General features: G+C 35.3%; 1 protein-coding gene across 1 annotated transcript; it reads right to left on the bottom strand.

Moving 5' to 3' along the window:
* Window positions 1-465: 465 nt before the first annotated feature.
* On the bottom strand, window positions 466-6,333 carry LOC149815180 (2Fe-2S ferredoxin-like superfamily protein). The gene is made up of 7 exons (XM_089989025.1): window positions 6,040-6,333; window positions 5,844-5,957; window positions 4,162-4,215; window positions 2,536-2,598; window positions 2,282-2,344; window positions 880-930; window positions 466-694 (listed from the first exon to the last, which is right to left on the bottom strand). The coding sequence occupies exons 1-6, from the start codon at window positions 6,253-6,255 to the stop codon at window positions 895-897; spliced, it is 546 nt and encodes a 181-aa protein (XP_089845151.1). The 5' UTR covers window positions 6,256-6,333; the 3' UTR covers window positions 466-694; window positions 880-894.
* Between the last annotated feature and the right edge of the window lie 11,735 nt (window positions 6,334-18,068).

The following is an 18,068-nucleotide window of genomic DNA, read 5'->3' as shown; positions in this document are numbered from 1 at the left end:
TGAAACGTGTACATCTGGTCCCACAACGCCAATTTAGATGTTTCTTCCATATGGATGATCAAATATGTGCACATGAAAACTTGCACATTGCCGTGATACTTTACCCTGAAATAACTAACAACGGATCAGTTGTATGAGGTTTCTTGGTTGGAAGTACTGGGAAGAGTCATCCCCACATTGCAAGCATGAATTCAGTAGGATTCACTCTTTAATATAAGAAAAAAATGGCAGTTTTCATCATAACCTAAATTCCTAAAATGAAAGCAGCCAGCTACTATTGGTACAGTAGCAAGCTCTTAATCACATATAGCACCTTGTCTAGATTCCCCAAGATAAATCATCTCCAAATTGATAAGCTAAAATAATGTCATCAACCTAGAGTACAAAATATAAATAGTTTGAGTTAAGCAGACAAGATTAATGTCTTGACGACAGTCTTGTAACTTTGCTTTTTGATATTCTCAACATACCACGCCATTTATATGCATTAAAATAATCAAAGGAATAGATACAAATAACTTATTCAGTCACATTGCTTCAAAAACATCAGAATGAGATGAAATAATGAGACATCTGTAAAGATTATATGCAGATTTGGCTTAGCATGTCTCTTCTTTCTATCATGCATGGATCATTACAACACCATGAGCTCTTATAGTTGCTTCTTCCGCTGTAGTTTACACTGGATCACAACCTACAACAGAAAAGAAAAATCATGTAACTAGGCAGGACATCTGCAAAAAATAAGCTTTAAATAGAATTCGGCATGCATTAAATTTCTTTTCCTCATAATATATCTGAATATAACAGAAAATAAAAAAGATCAATCTTATCATTCTTTATCATATGAAGGATCATTCTTACGGTAGCATAACTCACCATGTGTTCTTATTTTTACTTCTTCCACTGCGGTTTACATTGGACAATAACCTACAAGAGAAAAGAGACATTGATATGAATTACAGTTCATATTTTTTGTGGTAGAAAATAAAGTACCACAGTACTAAATTACTAATGGTTGTGCTAAGCTAATGGTAACTGCTTGAAGAGCTTCTTGGTTTTCTATAACAAGTACTTATTGCCATTAAAAAAATGAAGCTACTTTGTAGATCTGATAAAAATGTCATGTGCCGGGCATTTACTTGGTTCTAGATATCTAAGAAACTCTAGAATTCATTACCATGAGAATGGATGAACTACCTGACAAGCAAACTTGAACAGTTAAAATGCAGACAATACACGGCGGATATTTGCTCATGACAAAGGCTACTAAAATTTCCATGAAATTGATAAACCAATGACACACATACATATGTACATAGGCCTGATCCTGTACAGTGTACACTTATGTAGGATAACCAATACATTCCAGCAGTTTCTGGCTACTAGAAAGCTGGAAGCGAGGGTGGGGTTTGTACATGCCCAATCAATACACCTATAGGATAAGTGGATAACCAATGTACTCTTAACTCTTGTAGTTTCTGGTTACTAGAAAGCTGGAAACCACTACAATTGTTGCCATCGTACAACGGTGAATCGTATAGCAATATCCAACATTTTCTTGTGGATGAAACCCAACCAATATTAGCATGGCTTTTTGGATAGATGCCCCAAGATAATGGTTAGCTGTCTTTAGGCTCAATTATGACCAATCTAGTGAAAAGTTAAAGCTACTAGAAGGCTGAAGGATACCAGATCCAGTTACTATGTATTTCACAGGAAAAGTCATATCAAATAGTAAGAGACAACAGGCCATCTAGGTCTGAAAACAGAAGCAATGTATTGATCAATGGCTTCACTAACTGCTGAAATTACTTGCTTAGCCCATTGAATCAAAATATTGGGAGATCAATATACAGCCAGACTACTGTTAACGAAAGCGTATCATATGAGAATACAGTCAGATTGCTGACACCCATAGAACAAGTACTTGCAAAGGCAAATGAAAAAGGAAGGAAAAATCTGTTCTAACAAATCCAAGCGCTTCGTCAACACTTCATAAAAGTGTATGACAGGTTTCATTGCACAGATTATATATCACAACAAAATACTCAAATTGGTCACAAGTAAGGTATATCTGTCACATGTTCAATAAGACGACTTTCATGTTTGTGATTGTCACTTGCTGGTGTACCCAGTTTCAAAGTTTAGATCAGAATTTCATTGGATGAAAACAGTCTCTTGAGTAAGTGAGACAGATTGCCATTGCAAAATAAGGATGGTATTTCAATCTGACCAGTCATGATATACAAATTCAAAAAGACAATGAATGAGCACATACCTTCCCAGAATTAGTCTTATTCCCAACAATTGTTTGACAAGCTAGCCTCCAAGATTCCGGTTTCTAGAAAGTATGATAGACACATGATTTACAATAAAAGATGAGCACAATATATAAACATAATTTAAACAGTAAGCAACAAATAAAAGCCACGCAACTTGCATAGCACATTGGCAAAGAGATAGTGATGCCTGCAACTATTCTAGTGTACCATAAAATTTCAAAGTTCATTAAAAGTGTAGAATACATCGTACCTTCTTAAGATACCGCAACTCAGTGTTTGTTCTTTCACTGAGAAGATCCTTGCCATCAATGATCTGACACTAATAATAGTCAATCGAGACAACCTTTGATAATAACCTAATCCAGGACTGCATATTCAGTTGGAATAAAAATGAACTGAAGTATGTGCAAGTGCAAAAATATACTGAGAATGAGTATGACCTAAAAAATTGTACTGTTTCTTTTCCTCAAAATACCTGCCAAATTGCAAATCAACAAAAAGTCCATGCAACAATACCATTTTTCTTTTCTCACAATGTTCTTAAACAACAGCCAAGGTACCTTCCTAATCGTAAGTTATTTTATTTTGATCAAGGGTATGCATGTGCTTTTAGGAATGCAATGGAGAGAGAGAGAGAGAGAGAGAGAGAGAGAGAGAGAGAGAGAGAGTTTATTCACTTTTATCTTGTTACTGTGGAAAAAATAATTCAAACCTTGTTTCCTTTTTTAATGAACTTAGGATCTTTAGGTAAGTTTAAGAAGCCAAATCACTTTCTTTTTTTATTCTTATCTCTTATCTCTTCATTAGATTGTCATTGTCAAATATATTTGACTCGCTCCCATAGTTGTATTGGTACTCCATATACCCTAGTGTATCAAGTCCCAAGCATACCAGTACAAGACACTGGTACAAAATGTTTTCCAGAAACCATAAATAAAAATATCAAATGTTTTAGAAAACTTATCCCAATTAATTGGGAAACCTATACCATCTCTAGCAGAAACTCACTTTTATCATATTTTAAGGGCGCATTTGATGGCACTGGACATTTTCCCCCCAAGAAAAACCTTTTCACTTTCGGTGGGACCCACGTGTGCCATCAAACACTCTATTTTAATCTCCCTTTTTTCTGCTGTTTTTGGGGAGTGAATATTCTCAAAAAGCAGAGGAAATAAGTCACGTGGGTACCACATGACTTTTTCCCCAGATAAGTTTCTCACTGCAGAGAAACTTATCCATGGTATCAAACGCGCTCTAAATGAGTGCCAAACTCGTTCCTATCATCTCTACATACAAATGACAATGTCATTCCTAAAGAAAAGGACTTATATATTATCTTACAAAGAAATTACAATACAACAATGATTAATTAAATATACATGTTTAACTATGTTAATTATAGGTACTTCGATGAAAATACATATTTTGTGTCATTTTTTTACAAACTCATACCCATTCTTTTAGAGACTGTATCAATGTGTATTTAAAACTCATTAATTTTTTTTGAACCGCATCAATACCTCATGTACCTGGAACTTTTCAAACCTTCACACAGTACTAGTATCTGATACCAGTAACTGTACCTGTTTGTGGCAACTATGCTCTTTCCTATGATTTTCTCTTCATTTTTCACTTTTTACTGCATAATGAAAACCTTTTTAAGAAAATGCAAAAATCACATCAAGTTTTATTACCTATATAGATCACAGATAAAGATAATAAAAACTAAAGTTCTATTTTTTTCTCTAAATATTAAGAAAAGTAAGCAACTTCCGAGTAGAAACCCTCCATTTGGAGGGGTCGTTCAGCACCAGTGTGTGCAGCCTTAAACAAACAGAAGAACCAGATAATATGGCGCAAATGAGTAGCAGGCTACCTCCACAATACAAGTGCCGCAGCTTCCACCACCCCCACAATTCATCACTTTTCCCTGTAAATATATAACGTTATTGCAACTATCAAATTTTCTTTCCTCAATATAAAGATAAAAAAAAAACAGAATGAACTACGTAAAACAAACCATGAAAAACGGTACCAATGTAAGGATCATGTCAAACATCATATACGAGACATGCCATGTGTGTTTTGCACTGTATGAAATGAGATATGTTCCAGATTGTCACGTTTGTTTTATACTATAACAAGTTGGATTCATCTAATACGAACCCTTTTTTTCTTAAATTAATTTGACTTTAAATTCAAACCTAGATAGGTTGGATCCAATACTGTTTATTTTAGTTATAGTTTAGATGAAATCCAAATTTAAATGGATCAGATCCAAACTTATGAGAGAGAGAGAGAGATGTCAATCATATGGAATTGGTTCGGTCTCCGTCTCTACCCGAATCTGATTAGCTGAATAAAGCAAGCCCCTTCCCACTTCCCACCCTAATGGACACATGGATACTGTTACATCTAGATGCAAATTCTTTCCAAGTGGTTATTAGAACCACTGAGCTATACCTAGAATGATATATCTGTACTTATCCTTATTTTTTGGTAAAGTGGGGTCCATCCAAGGGAGAAATATGTCTAAAGTACATTTAACGAAATTTATTTTCACATATGAAAGTGAATCACATATCAAAATGATTCATATTGGATAAAATACCATGCAGTAGTTCCTTATGTGTGCTTTGCACTGTATGAAATGAGATATGTTTCAGATTGTCACGTTTGTTTTATACAATAACAAGTTGGATTCATCTAATACAAACCCGTTTTTTCTTAAATTAATTTGACTTTAAATTCAAACCTAGATAGGTCGGATCCAATATTGTTTATTTTAGTTATAGCTTAGATGAAATCCAAATTTAAATGGATCAGATCCAAACTTATGTATTTGAATGGCTAATTTGAACCAATATTAAATCCAAATTCCAAATCCAATCGACATAGATTAATTATCTTGAGTTTGGTTCAAAATGCAAATCCATCCAACCCATTTACATTCCCAAATGAGGTTGGATATATATATATATATATATATAAAGAGAGAGAGAGAGAGAGAGAGAGAGATTTCCAACTAAATTAAAGTAGCACAGGGAGAGGTGGGACCTCAAATCCCATGAGATTTCTTTAAGAGAGAGGGATTTACTAATTGTGGTTGAGAGAAATTTCCCAACAAATTGAAGCACCATAGGGAGAGGTGGGACCTCAAATCCCATGATTTTTTTTAACTAGAACATATTTTCCAATTAACTTGGGATAACAGACCCATGCTTGATTTGAATTTAGCATTGCCTGAGAAAGCATCCATTTTCTGATGAAAACGAATTCCTTCCTCGGTTCTCAGCTGCGCCTATGTTTTTGAACTCCCAACCAGAATGTAAGTTGGACGCCGCAAAATCCTAAGAAATTGCCTCATGAAAGTTCCAATTGTTTTTTGCTCCAATCACATTCTCACAAGCAACACATTATCATGAAAAACCGATCAACTTCCAAACGCATAGTCATTGACTCATGACTCATGCGATGTTATTGCCGCACAGCAATAACCATACCCCGAGTTGAATCGGGCGATTAAGAAAAGCAAGTAGATGATCAGGAAAAACTCACATAAGCGGCGTAGAGGTCGATCTTGTTGTCGAGCATAAGGTTCCTGAGCACCTTCTCACCACTCACTACTGACGCCCTCTCCACCGGATATGACCCATTTGCACCAGCCTTGGGCTGCAAAAAAAAGATTACTGAGAGAGAGAGAGAGAGAGAGAGAGAGAGAGAGAGAGAGAGAGAGAGAGAGTCAGCAACATACACCGATGAATTCGAGGTCGATGGTTGGCTTCTCTGGGTCGGAAGTTGAAGACAGTGAAGCGTTTCTTGTGAATCTGAGGGGTTTTCCGGTGGGAGCCACTCGAAAGGGTCTGAATGGTTGGTGGGTGTGGGAGATTTTGGGGTTCTGTGGGAAGAGGGAAGATGGGGAAGCGACGGATGCATGGGAAAATGGGGATTGAGTCGTCAGTGAAACCATTTTCCGTTTTCCTCTTTCCTCGTCTTTTTTTCTTTAAAAAAACTTTTGTTTTTCTCTTTTGGAGGGTCGATAAATTGTTGGTGGTTGATCGTTTTCCTTTTATTTATTTTCTATGGTGGTTCTGATTTGAGAGGAAGAACTGAAGAAGTCTCGAGAACTCAGAGTCTGGGATCTACTTTTGTCACCATGGGTGGGACCCTGTTATGAATTTGCTTGGTGGCGACTCGCGATTGGTCAGTCCACTTTTTCTTTGAGGTTTCTATCCATTTTTGGGTGGTCGGATCCACACGCTTGTCCAGAAAAAATGGAGAGAGTTGGAAAATTGCATTATTGGGGTAATGTTATCAGTACTTGCAGAAAATCCTGCAACCCTAGACTAATTTTTAATAAATAACAAAAAATAAAATTTTAATATTATTTTAAAATTATTTTAATGGTTTTAACATGTGATTGATATGTAATAACTTTTTATTACTTTTAGGCAGAACAATTCACTTGAGTATCGGGGCCTGCAGCTGAATCAGTGGCCAAACTATTCAGGGCCGATGGTGTAGAGTGTTATATTTCATCTTATCCAAGGGTTGATCTTTAGCAAACATACCTTGTGAAACCATCTAGGTGGTCAGATTGAGTCGACAATGCTTGAATCTATGATTCCCATGACTTTCATAGCACCAACTTAACCTTTTTTTCTCCTCGAAAAACAGATTAACCTTTTTCTAAATTCTTTTCATTTCCCTGCTCTTAACTTATTGATAAAATCGATGGATTAAATAAATGATATGTTGGGTTCTGCCTGCGCATAAACAACAAACAGAAGGAGGGCGGTGTACCTGAAGAAGCCATTTGGAACCGGCAATGACTGATGGTTGGCGATGGTGGCTGGATCGGGATGAGCTTCGCTCCTCAGTCGTACTGCAACCCTCCAATGAGTGCAGGCTTCTTCAGCAGTCGGTGAGCAGGATCTCTCTTCCCTCTTTAGTTGAAAAACTCAGAAGAGGTAAATTCTTTTCTTAACCCTTTTTTGTGTTTTTCTCTACATACGGGTTTCTCATTGACACCCGTTTATATAGCCTGTAGCAGGAAGATCGATTAGTGTAACCGTTTCCTCCCTAATCTTCTGTATGTTTATCAAAAGGAATACAAAAGAAGAAACTTACCAAATCGTAGGTAACTGCCATGATGTGTGGCTTATCCCAACATTCTTCCACTTGTTTCGACGATAAACTAGTAAACTTTATGGAAATAACTTGATGAATATATTGGCCTTTACAAATCTATTCAACATATCCTCAGTTAATTCTCTAATCCTTATGAGATTAACAACAAACAACCATAAATAAAATCAATAAGCTGAATGTGATCACTTTATTCATATGCATATGTCAAAAAAAGTTTAATAAGTTCATCCTCAATACATGTTAGAAATATAATTTTGGTGCTAGCTCTTTAGTGAGAGGATCAACAATCATCTCTTTGGTACCAATATTAACAATATGCATTAGATGATTCTATGTCCTTTCTTTAACAACAAAATACTTTTACTCCATATGCTTGCATGACGTAGTACTTTTGTTGTTGTTCGAAAAAGACACTGCACCTTCATTATCACAGTAGACCTTCAGTGGCTTCTCAATGAAATCAACCACCTTTAACTGTGATATGAAGTTTTTCAACCATATGGCCTGCGAAGTAGTCTCGTACAATGTTGTGAATTCTTCCTCCATGATGTGAGCAACAGTGGTCGTCTGCTTCCCACTCCTCTAAGAGATCGTGCCCCTAGCAAGTAAGAAGACATACTCATTAGTAGATTTTCTACTATTAAGGTATCCTCCTAAGTTCTCATCTGAGTAGCTAGTGACCTCGAGGTGATCAACTTTATGATACGTCAACATATAGTCTTTTGTCTCTTGCAAATACCGTAAGATTTTCTTAGCAGCCTTCCAATGAGATATGCTTAGATTATATTGGAATTTACCAAGCATCCCTACTGTGAAGAAAATATCTAGACGTGAACAAGTCTACACGTATTGCAAGCTGCCAACAACTGATGCATATGGATAAGCACTCATCTGTGCTTTATCAATTTCGTTCTGTGGACAATTCTTTAAGCTCAATTTATCACATTTTGATATGGGTGATGTACCAGAAGAATAATTCTCCATCCCATATCGCTTTAAACCTTATTTATGCAAGATCTTTGGGAGAGTCCTAGAAAACCTTTTGCTCTGTCTCGACAGATCTCAATGCCAAGAACATAAGCAGTCTCACCCATATCTTTCATATCAAAATATGATGCAAGAAACTGTTTTGTCTCTGAAAGTAATTTTATATTGTTGGTTGCCAGCAAAATGTCATCCAAATACAACATCAATATAATGAACTTACTCTCACTTTCCTTAAGGTATATAGGTATATACATTTGTCAATAATGTTTTTTGTAAACCTAAAAGTCACAATGACTTGGGAAAATTTAGTATACCACTGTCGGGAGGTCGGTTTAAGTCTATATATTGATTTGTTAAGCTTGCAAACCAAACGATTATCTTTAGAGAAACTAAGAGGTTGTTCCATGTATACCTCTTTATTCATATCCCCGTTGAGAAACATTATTTTCACATCCATCTGATGTAGCTCTAAGTCATAATGAGCTATGAGGGCCAAAATTATTCTCATTGACTCCTTAGTTGAGACTGAAGAAAATATCTCATTATAGTCAATGCCCTCCATCCAGGTGAACCCTTTAGCAATCAATCTTGCCTTATGTCTCTCTATGTCACCTTTAGAGTCTTTTTTTATCTTAAGGACCCATTTACACTAGGGATGACAGTGGACCGGGAGAAAGCGAGGCCCTGCTCCGCCTCACCCCGTTCATTTTGGATTTGTGCATCAACAAGCAGGCGATCAACCACATCATCATTAGGGATAACAATATAGTATCTTTTAGTGTTTTTCTTAACAGGCGGTGAGACTGAATCTTGCATTTCCTCAAAACCAAGGTTTTGAAGTGCACTTAATCCTACTGAACCATCTTCAAGAAATTTTGCCTTATCCATTTCAATAATCCGTGGTGAATGAGATGGACAATAAAACTTGTATCCTTTTGATCTCTCTGGATAACCAATAAAATATCCACTGGTTGTTCTTGGATCAAAGACTTTAATGTGTGGGTTATACAACTTAGCCTCTGCAGGACATGCTCATATGTGCATATAAGACAATGATGGTTTCCTACTTGTCCATAACTCGTATGGAGTTTATACACGGCAGTTCTTAAGGCTTCACCCCACAACTTCATGGGAAGTGTTGAATAATTCAACATGGCCCTGACTATTTCTTTAAGCGTACAGTTTCTCTTTTCAGCTACACCATTCTGCTAGGTACTACCAGGCATGGTATATTGAGGCACAATGCCTTCCTCTTTGAGAAATTACGTTAATGGTCCTTCTCTTTGCCCCATCTCAGTAAACCTACCATAATATTCTCCACCTCTATCAAACCTGACTATTTTAATAACTTTATCAGTTTGTTTCTCTACTTCTTTCTTAAATTCTTTGAACATCTGAAAAACATCAGATTTTTCAAAGATCAAGTAAAGATATATATACCGTGAATGATCATCAATAAAATTAACAAAATATTTTTTGCTTGTGTAACAGGGGGAAAAGGGTCCACATATATCCGTATGGACTATCTCTAATATCTCACTACTGCGTTTAGCACCTTTTTTATATGTGTTTGTATGCTTAGCCTTTATGCAATCAATACATGGGTCATTATCGGTAAAATCTAGAGATTTTAAGATTTCTTCATTTATGAGTCTCTTTATTCTTTTTTCAGAGATATGACCTAACCTTCGATGCCAAAGCATGTAGGATTTATCATTAATCATACTACGTTTATTTCCAACCAATCAGAAGTCAAAGACTCTTGGGTTTGGATTTTCACGTTCAATTTATACAAACCATCATACACTGATGCAAAACCAATTTTAATAGAATTTCTGTATATGAATAACTTGGAATTTTCAAATTTAAAGTAATATCCAAATTTATCCAATATTGAAATTAAAATTAAGTTTCTATTATATAATGAAACATAAAAGACATCACGAAGATCTAAATCTATGCCTGTATCTAAAGTGATCCTACAGATCCCAACACCCTTCACATGCGAATGCATTTTGTTCTTCGAATAGATGCTCTTCTCATGCATTGTTGGTTTGCTTATGTTAAGAAACGACTGTAGACAATTGAAAATATGAACAGTAGCACCAGAATCAATCTACCAACTATTTTCAAAAATTTATAATAAATTATATTCATGAGAAATAAATGATAAATTACCTTTCTTTTCTAACCATTTCTTATACTTTATGGAATCTGCCTTCCTGTGTCCCTTCTTCTTACAAAAGAAGCACCTTATGGGAACAGAGTCAGATTGCTTGCTCTGCGATGTCTTATCTTCTGCTGACTTATTCCTAGCATTTTTCTTGAATGCATTCTTCTTTGGTCCTACCTTGAAGCCATGAGAAGTCATATGTGCACTTTGCACCTTCTCTCCTTTCAATCTCTCTTTCTTTTCAACACACTTGGACATAAGTTCATTGAATATCCATTCAACATTATGTGTGTTGTAAGAGATTTTAAAAGGTTCATACTCCAAAGGTAAGGGCGTCATAATCAAATCCACTAGGAATGAGTCAGAAATGGCCAGCTTCATGTCATTCAACTGAGATGCTATGCTCCTAATTTTTAAAATGTGCTGGCGAATATTACCCCCTCCAGAATATTTCATAGTTATAAGCTTTGACATTAAGGTACTGACTTTGGCCTTATTTAAACTCACAAATTGTTATTCAATATCACTCAGAAATTTCCTCACTGTCGTGCATTGTGGGATAACACTGCGAATATTCTTAGCCATTTTAGATTATAAAAGAAACAGGCTAAGCCTATTCAAGCGCTCCCACTTCTCAAAAGCAATATTTTGATCAACAATACTTTGATAAGTCAGAGCAGCGGGTTCATCTATCCTTAGGGTCAGATCTAAATCCATATACCTTAATATAAATAAAACAGTTTCTTTTCAATCACTAAAGTTAGATCCATCAAAAAATGTATAGAACTTGAGCCATCTAAAATCACAGAACTAGAAACTGCATAACAAAAGACATGTATCAAAAGAAAGCATATATGAGACAAGCTTGATGAAAAAAAACAATAAATAAAAGGCCCTGAATTTGCTTATTTCCGGGCGAGTGTAGGAGGCCATCAGAATCCTACTTTGGTAAGAGCTCTGTCATGCATAATCACTACGCCTACTGACCATAGTTGGTAAAATTGAGGCTCATGTGAAGCTAGACCATCAACACATGATACCTTTGGATACACATGTGCGATGTATCTCAATACATTTGCCTCATTTTACCCTACCTAAATTCCAAACACTATAAAACTAAATTTGGATCATTTATCATTTCATGAATCTAAGTACAACAATAATATTGGCTAAATCTATATGATAGTACAAAAATTTAACAACATATATATATTCAGTCACTTTGGTGACATGAATTCACTAAGTCATCTAGCTATCCATGATGCCAATGTTATACATTCATTTATGCATGCATAATTACAAATAAATGCATGAACAACAATAAAATTTAAGCTTAAATAGGTAAAACCCTGGGTCCTCAAGTAGGAACCAATCTAAAAACACTCTGAACCGGTCTGAAATAGCCCCAAACCGGTCATTCAAGGGTCTGAACCGGTTCTGAACCTTATGAACCAGTTCTGAACCTTATAAACCAGTGTCAAGTATGAACAAAAGTTCATAAAAATCCTATAACCGTATGCCAAAATCCCTGTATCTTCTTATATTTATGAAAACAGAGTCTTAGTATCTTGGAACCGGTGAGAAACTAGAATGAACCAGTCAAAAATGACTCCAAACCGGTACTGGAAAGGGCCGAATCAGTCCCTGATCTGGTTCAGGCCAAATAGTGCCTGGACCCTAACTGAATCCGGGTCTGATTTAATTATAACTTGATCCGAGTCTGATCCGATTACTAACCGGATCAGGGTCTGACCTAGTTATAACTGGATCTGTGTCTAACACGGTAATTATTGGATCTGGGTCTGGCCTAGAATAAATCAGAACTGGGTCTGACCTGGTACTAAACGGATCTGAGTCTGGCTCGGTTTTAACCGGATTCAGGTCTGACTCGGTACTAACCAGATCCGGGTCAGACCCAATATTAACCGGATCCTCATCTGACCCAGTTTTAACCAAATCTGGGTCTGACCTAGTACTAACCAGATTCGGGTAACCGGATCTGGGTCTGTCCCAGTTTTAACCAAATCTGGGTTTGACCCGATACTAACCGGATCTGGGTCCAACCCTGTACTAACTGGATCCGGGTCCTACCTGGTTTTAACCGAATCATACCCATATCCGGTTTTAACCATGATTGAATTAGGCTTGTGCTATGATTTTAAACTTGAGAAGAATGTATGTTTTTTAGAAATGCGTCAGAAAATTTAAAATTTTCTGAGTGAGTTTGGGAATGGGTCTGAAAATATCCTTTAGGAAACGACCTTGAAATTCAGAAATTGATTTTGTATTGAAATTTACTAAAGAACATTATAAATTGCAATAGTGATTTAGTGAAGAATATTCTAAATCGCACAATGATTTTCTGACAGACATTGTAAATCGCAATAGCGATTTACTGAAGAACATTGTAAATCGCATAATGATTTACTAAAAGGCATTATAAATTGCACAACGATTTACTGAAAGATGTCACAAATCAAATGACAGTTTTAAAGTTTCATAATTTGAAATGAATTCGAATTAAAAGTTTTGAAATCAAAGATTCGTAAATCGAAGATTTGGAAATCGAATTCAAGGTCGAGTTTTTAGAATTTTGAGATTTGAATTGAATAGAGACTCGGGATTGGGGTAAAGAATTGAATTAAATATTTGAAATTTAAAAAAAAATCAAAGTTGAAATGTAAAATTCAAAAATAGAAATTTAGAAATAAAATTGGAAACTGGAAATTGAAAATAGGTATTTGAAATAGGATTTAAAGTTAGAGGGAATTGAAAAATAAATTTGAATTTATGAAATAAAGTAAAACAATGATTTTAGGAATGAAAACGTTTTCAAAAATTATTTCAAAATTCACTTGGAAATTTGAAAAATGATTTGAAAATGATGGAAAACGGTGATGCAATTCTATCTTAAATGATGGATTCTTTAAAGAATTTGTTTTAATTTGAATTTAGAAAGCAAATTTCATTAATTAATAGAATTAAAATAAGATTATATTTTAATATAATCATGACTATGGTCACAAACATATTCTAATTTAATCTTTATTCAAATTCCAATAAGGAATGAAATTAATTTTGTGCCTTTATAGAATTAAAACAAGATTAAATTTCTATATATTCATGACTATGGTAAAAAATATACTTAGAATTAATCTTTATTTTGAATCCTAATAAAGGAAGGAAATGAATTTTTAGAAAATATAATGATTTTTTGAAAATGACTTGAGAGTGTAAGTTCATTTTTATTTAATAAAGAATAATAATTCTAAGTATCATTCATATTTCGACTATGACCGTAAATACAAACTTTACTTAGTTTTACATATCCTCTATTAAATGGTGCACGTGTCATTCATGTTTTACCTTAGTGTTATTGAAAAATGAAAATAAAAATGCAACATATCAATTATGGAGAATGGAAACCTAAACTATATGCTCATTCATTCTAAACTAGGCATAAAGTAAACTTCTCATAAATTGATTTATTACAACCCTTAAATGAATTACAATAATTGAGATAATAACAAAGGGAAAATCATGTAAAATGAACAAACTTGTTATAAATAAATATAGGCTTTTTATGGATTTTTCGTCAATTATTGAAAAATTGAAGAATATATCCAAAATTAGCCTTTTATGCCTCAGAAATAAAGAAAATCAGATGAAATAAAAGTAAATGATGTATGACTTTACAAAGCATTTGAAAATGGTGCTTTGGAGTTTTGAACTTTTGAAATTAGGGTTTAAAACATATAAATTCACTTTAAAACTTGAATTCAAAGTGAATTTAACCTTGAAATTGAGTTTTTTTATGAAAATATATTGAAAATAATTGAAATCAAAGCAAATAAACTCCAAAGCAAATAAGTATAAACTAGACACATAAAACAAAAACTCTTTTTACTGATTTAGAAAATGATCTCCCATTGAAGAGATATAACTCTCGCAAAATGAACTAAAAAACCGTGCAACTCAAATAATGTAGAATAATAGTGGTCTGGTTTTTAATCAAAATGAGAAAACAAATAACCATAAAAATTGCTGAAAATTGATAAGAATAAACTAGACTCAATAAGAAAGACAACACTTTTTATGGATTTGAAATCCGATCTTCGGTTAGAGAGATATGCCCCCGACAAGTTGGTCCTAATTGAGGTAGTGATTTACGCCATAAATCGCACAACGATTTACTGAAAACACTGTAAGTCACAATAGCGATTTACACATAATAATTTACTGAACAACAGCACAAATCGCTATAGTGACTCATGAAATACACTACAAATCGCTATAGAGATTTGTAGTGTTATTCAGTAAGTTGTCACGCGTAAATCGCTATTTGAATTAAGACCAACTTATTGGGGGCGTATCTCTTTAACCAAAGATCGGATTTTCGATCCGTAAAAAGATGCATCTTCGTTATTGAGTCTAGTTTATTTATGCCAATTTTCAAAAATTTTTATGGTAATTTCATACCTGTTTTTGGTCAAAAACCAAGACCCTGTCACACTCTATACCGTTTGAGTTACTAATGTTTTTAGTTCATTTTGCAAGAGTCATATCTCCCCAACGGGAGATCATTTTTCAAATTTGTAAAAAAGGTTTTTCTTCTTTATTTGTCTAGTTTATATCTGGATTTTTTATAACTTTATATATTTATTTAATATTTCAAATATATAAAAAACGGAAACTATTTTGTTTAATCATGATTAAATAAGATTAATCTGTAACCAGTCCTGAGTTTTAACAAATTTAAAATATCAAATATGTATAAAAAGTTATAAAAATTTTCAAATATAAACTAGACATATAAAGAAATAAAACCCTTTTTACAGATTTGGAAAATGATATCCCATTGGGGAGATATGACTCTCGCAAAATGAACTAAAAATATGTGCAACTTAAATAATGCAGAATAATAGGGGTCTGGTTTTAATCAAAATGGGAAAAAAAATAACCATAAAAAATACTGAAAATTTACAAAAATAAACTAGACTCAATAAGAAAGACACTGCTTTTTACGGATTTGAAATTCGATCTCCGGTTAGGGAGATATGCCCCTGACAAGTTGGTCCTAATTCAGGTAGCGATTTACGTCGTAAATCGCACATCGATTTACTGAAAATACTATAAGTCACAATAGTGATTTACACATAATGATTTACTGAACAACACAACAAATCACTATAGTGACTCATGAAATACACTACAAATCGCTATAGCGATTTGTAGTGTTATTCAGTAAGCCGTCACGCGTAAATCACTATTTGAATCAAGACCAACTTGTCGGGGGCGTATCTCTCTAACTAGAGAACGGATTTCCGATCCGTAAAAAAATGATATCTTTGTTATTGAATCTAGTTTATTTTGACAATTTTCACAAATTTTTATGGTCATTTCATACCTATTTTTTGGTCAAAAACCAAGACCCTGTCACACTATATATCATTTGAGTTACTCAGGTTTTTTGTTCATTTTGCAAGAGTCATATCTCCCAAACGGGAGATCATTTTTTAAATCTGTAAAAAGAGTTTTCTTTTTTTATTTGATTAGTTTATATTTATAATTTTTTATAACTTTATAAACTCATTTGATATTTCAAATCTGTTAAAAATCGGATCTGGTTACAAAATTTCAGGTTCTGTAACAGGTTCATTTCCTGAAATTGAACGGTAACTTTCAGAAGTCACCATCTTCAAACCAGAAAAAAAAATAGAAAAATTGTGAGAAAGAGTGTTACAAAAACCTTTAGCAAGAAACAACCGAAGGAAACATGAGCACCATGATTAAACAAAATACTTTATTGCGCCGGGAGAAGCCCCCAAACCCCCTTCGTGTAAGGGCAACATCTCTGAATCAGGCTCCACAACTCATCAAGTTGAACCATGCTACAGTCAGTGTGTAGGTCATTCGATGCTTGATGGAGCAGTGTAGGATTGTCTGCTAGATGTGCCCATAAGTAGAAAGAGAAGGGAGAGAGAGGGAGGGTTGATGTTCATGGCCTTCTCCAGGGGGGATTCCTTTCTCGAATAATCCTGCAGTGCATCAAGTTGAATGATGCTACCCATGCTGGGAAGAGCCCCCAAACTCCCCTCCTGTAAGGGCAAAAATTATGCTACTCACTCTGGGAGGAGCCCCCAAACCCCCCTCCTGTAAGGAAAAAAAACTCTGAATCAGGCTCCACATCTCATCAAGTTGAATGATGCTACCCACGCTGAGAAGAGCCCCCAAACCCCCCTCCTGTAAGGGCAAAAACTATGCTACCCACGCTGGGAGAAGCCCCCAAACCCCCCTCCTGTAAGGGCAAAAACTCTGAATCAAGCTCCACAACTCATCAAGTTGAATGATGCTACCGACGTTGGGAGGAGCCCTCAGACCCCCCCTTCTGTAAGGGTAAAAACTCTGAATCAGGCTCCACAACTCTTCAAGTTGAATGATGCTACCCACGCTGGGAGGAGCTCCCAGACCCCTCTCCTGTAAGGGTAAAAACTCTGAATCAGGATTCACAACTCATTTAGTTGAATGATGCTACCCACGCTGAGAGGAGCCCCCAAACCCTCCTCCTGTAAGGGTAAAAACTCTAAATCAGGCTCCACAACAGTCAATGTGCAGGTCAGTCGGTGCTTGATGGAGCAATGTTGGATCTTCGGATGGATGTGTACAGAAGCAGAAAGAGAAGGGAGAGAGAGAGTGAGAGGGTTGATGTTCATGGCCTCTTCCAGGGGAGATTTCTTTCTCGGATAATCCTGCAGTGCAGAGACTGAGTCTTAAATAATCATCTTCGGGGCACTTAAGTCTTTACAACCACTCTTTTTCTAGAATCGGCATTTTTTTTGGCACCAATGGAGGAGAGGGTACTTAAGTCCTTGCAATCACATCAAACTCCAATGCTAATTAATGCTGACAAACATGGGGATACGAGATGCACAGGCTTAAATATGTGGCGCTCTTTGGGAACCCCGAACATGAGATGGAGCTACCGGCCCTGTTCGGGGGAGAACATATAACCTGCTTCGCTCTCTGTCCATGCATGCACATCCCTTCTAGAGCCTGTGCAGGCCAGCCTAATGTGCAGCTTGCCAAGCTTATGCAATCCAATACCTTATGCTGCACACCAAAAGCTCATCATGCCGGGCCTGGTGCCTAAAGCTACCCCGCTTCAAGTCACCATGTGATTGGATGTACCCATGTGGCAATTAATACACACGGACAGCTATTTTATTTTCTCATTGTGCCTAGATGCAAAGGGCCACATTCATTGTGTTTTTTGTCAAAAGCATCGGATTCCTAATGCTTAGTCGTTGTTCAGAACTATAGGTTATTTTTCATTTATAGTCTCTCTCTCATATTCCATGCACTGCACGGGTTTTGTACTAGTATATATATATATATATATATATATATATATATATATATATATATATATATATATATATATATATATATATATATATATATATATATATATA

Source organism: Nuphar pumila, chromosome 15 (assembly GCF_984573655.1).
Source record: "Nuphar pumila chromosome 15, dmNupPumi1.hap1.1, whole genome shotgun sequence".
Classification (NCBI taxonomy): Eukaryota; Viridiplantae; Streptophyta; class Magnoliopsida; order Nymphaeales; family Nymphaeaceae; genus Nuphar; species Nuphar pumila.
Note: the sequence above shows the minus strand (reverse complement) of the source record. Positions and strands in the feature narration are given on the sequence as shown.

Excerpts from the sequence above, each read along its gene's own strand:
- LOC149815180 (XM_089989025.1), bottom strand. The coding sequence starts at position 6,255 with ATGGTTTCACTGACGACTCAATCCCCATTTTCCCATGCATCCGTCGCT. Across the intron at positions 4,216-5,843 it reads TCGACCTCTACGCCGCTTAT|GGAAAAGTGATGAATTGTGG; the intron begins GTGAGTTTTTCC and ends ATATATTTACAG. Across the intron at positions 2,345-2,535 it reads AGTTGCGGTATCTTAAGAAG|AAACCGGAATCTTGGAGGCT; the intron begins GTACGATGTATT and ends CATACTTTCTAG.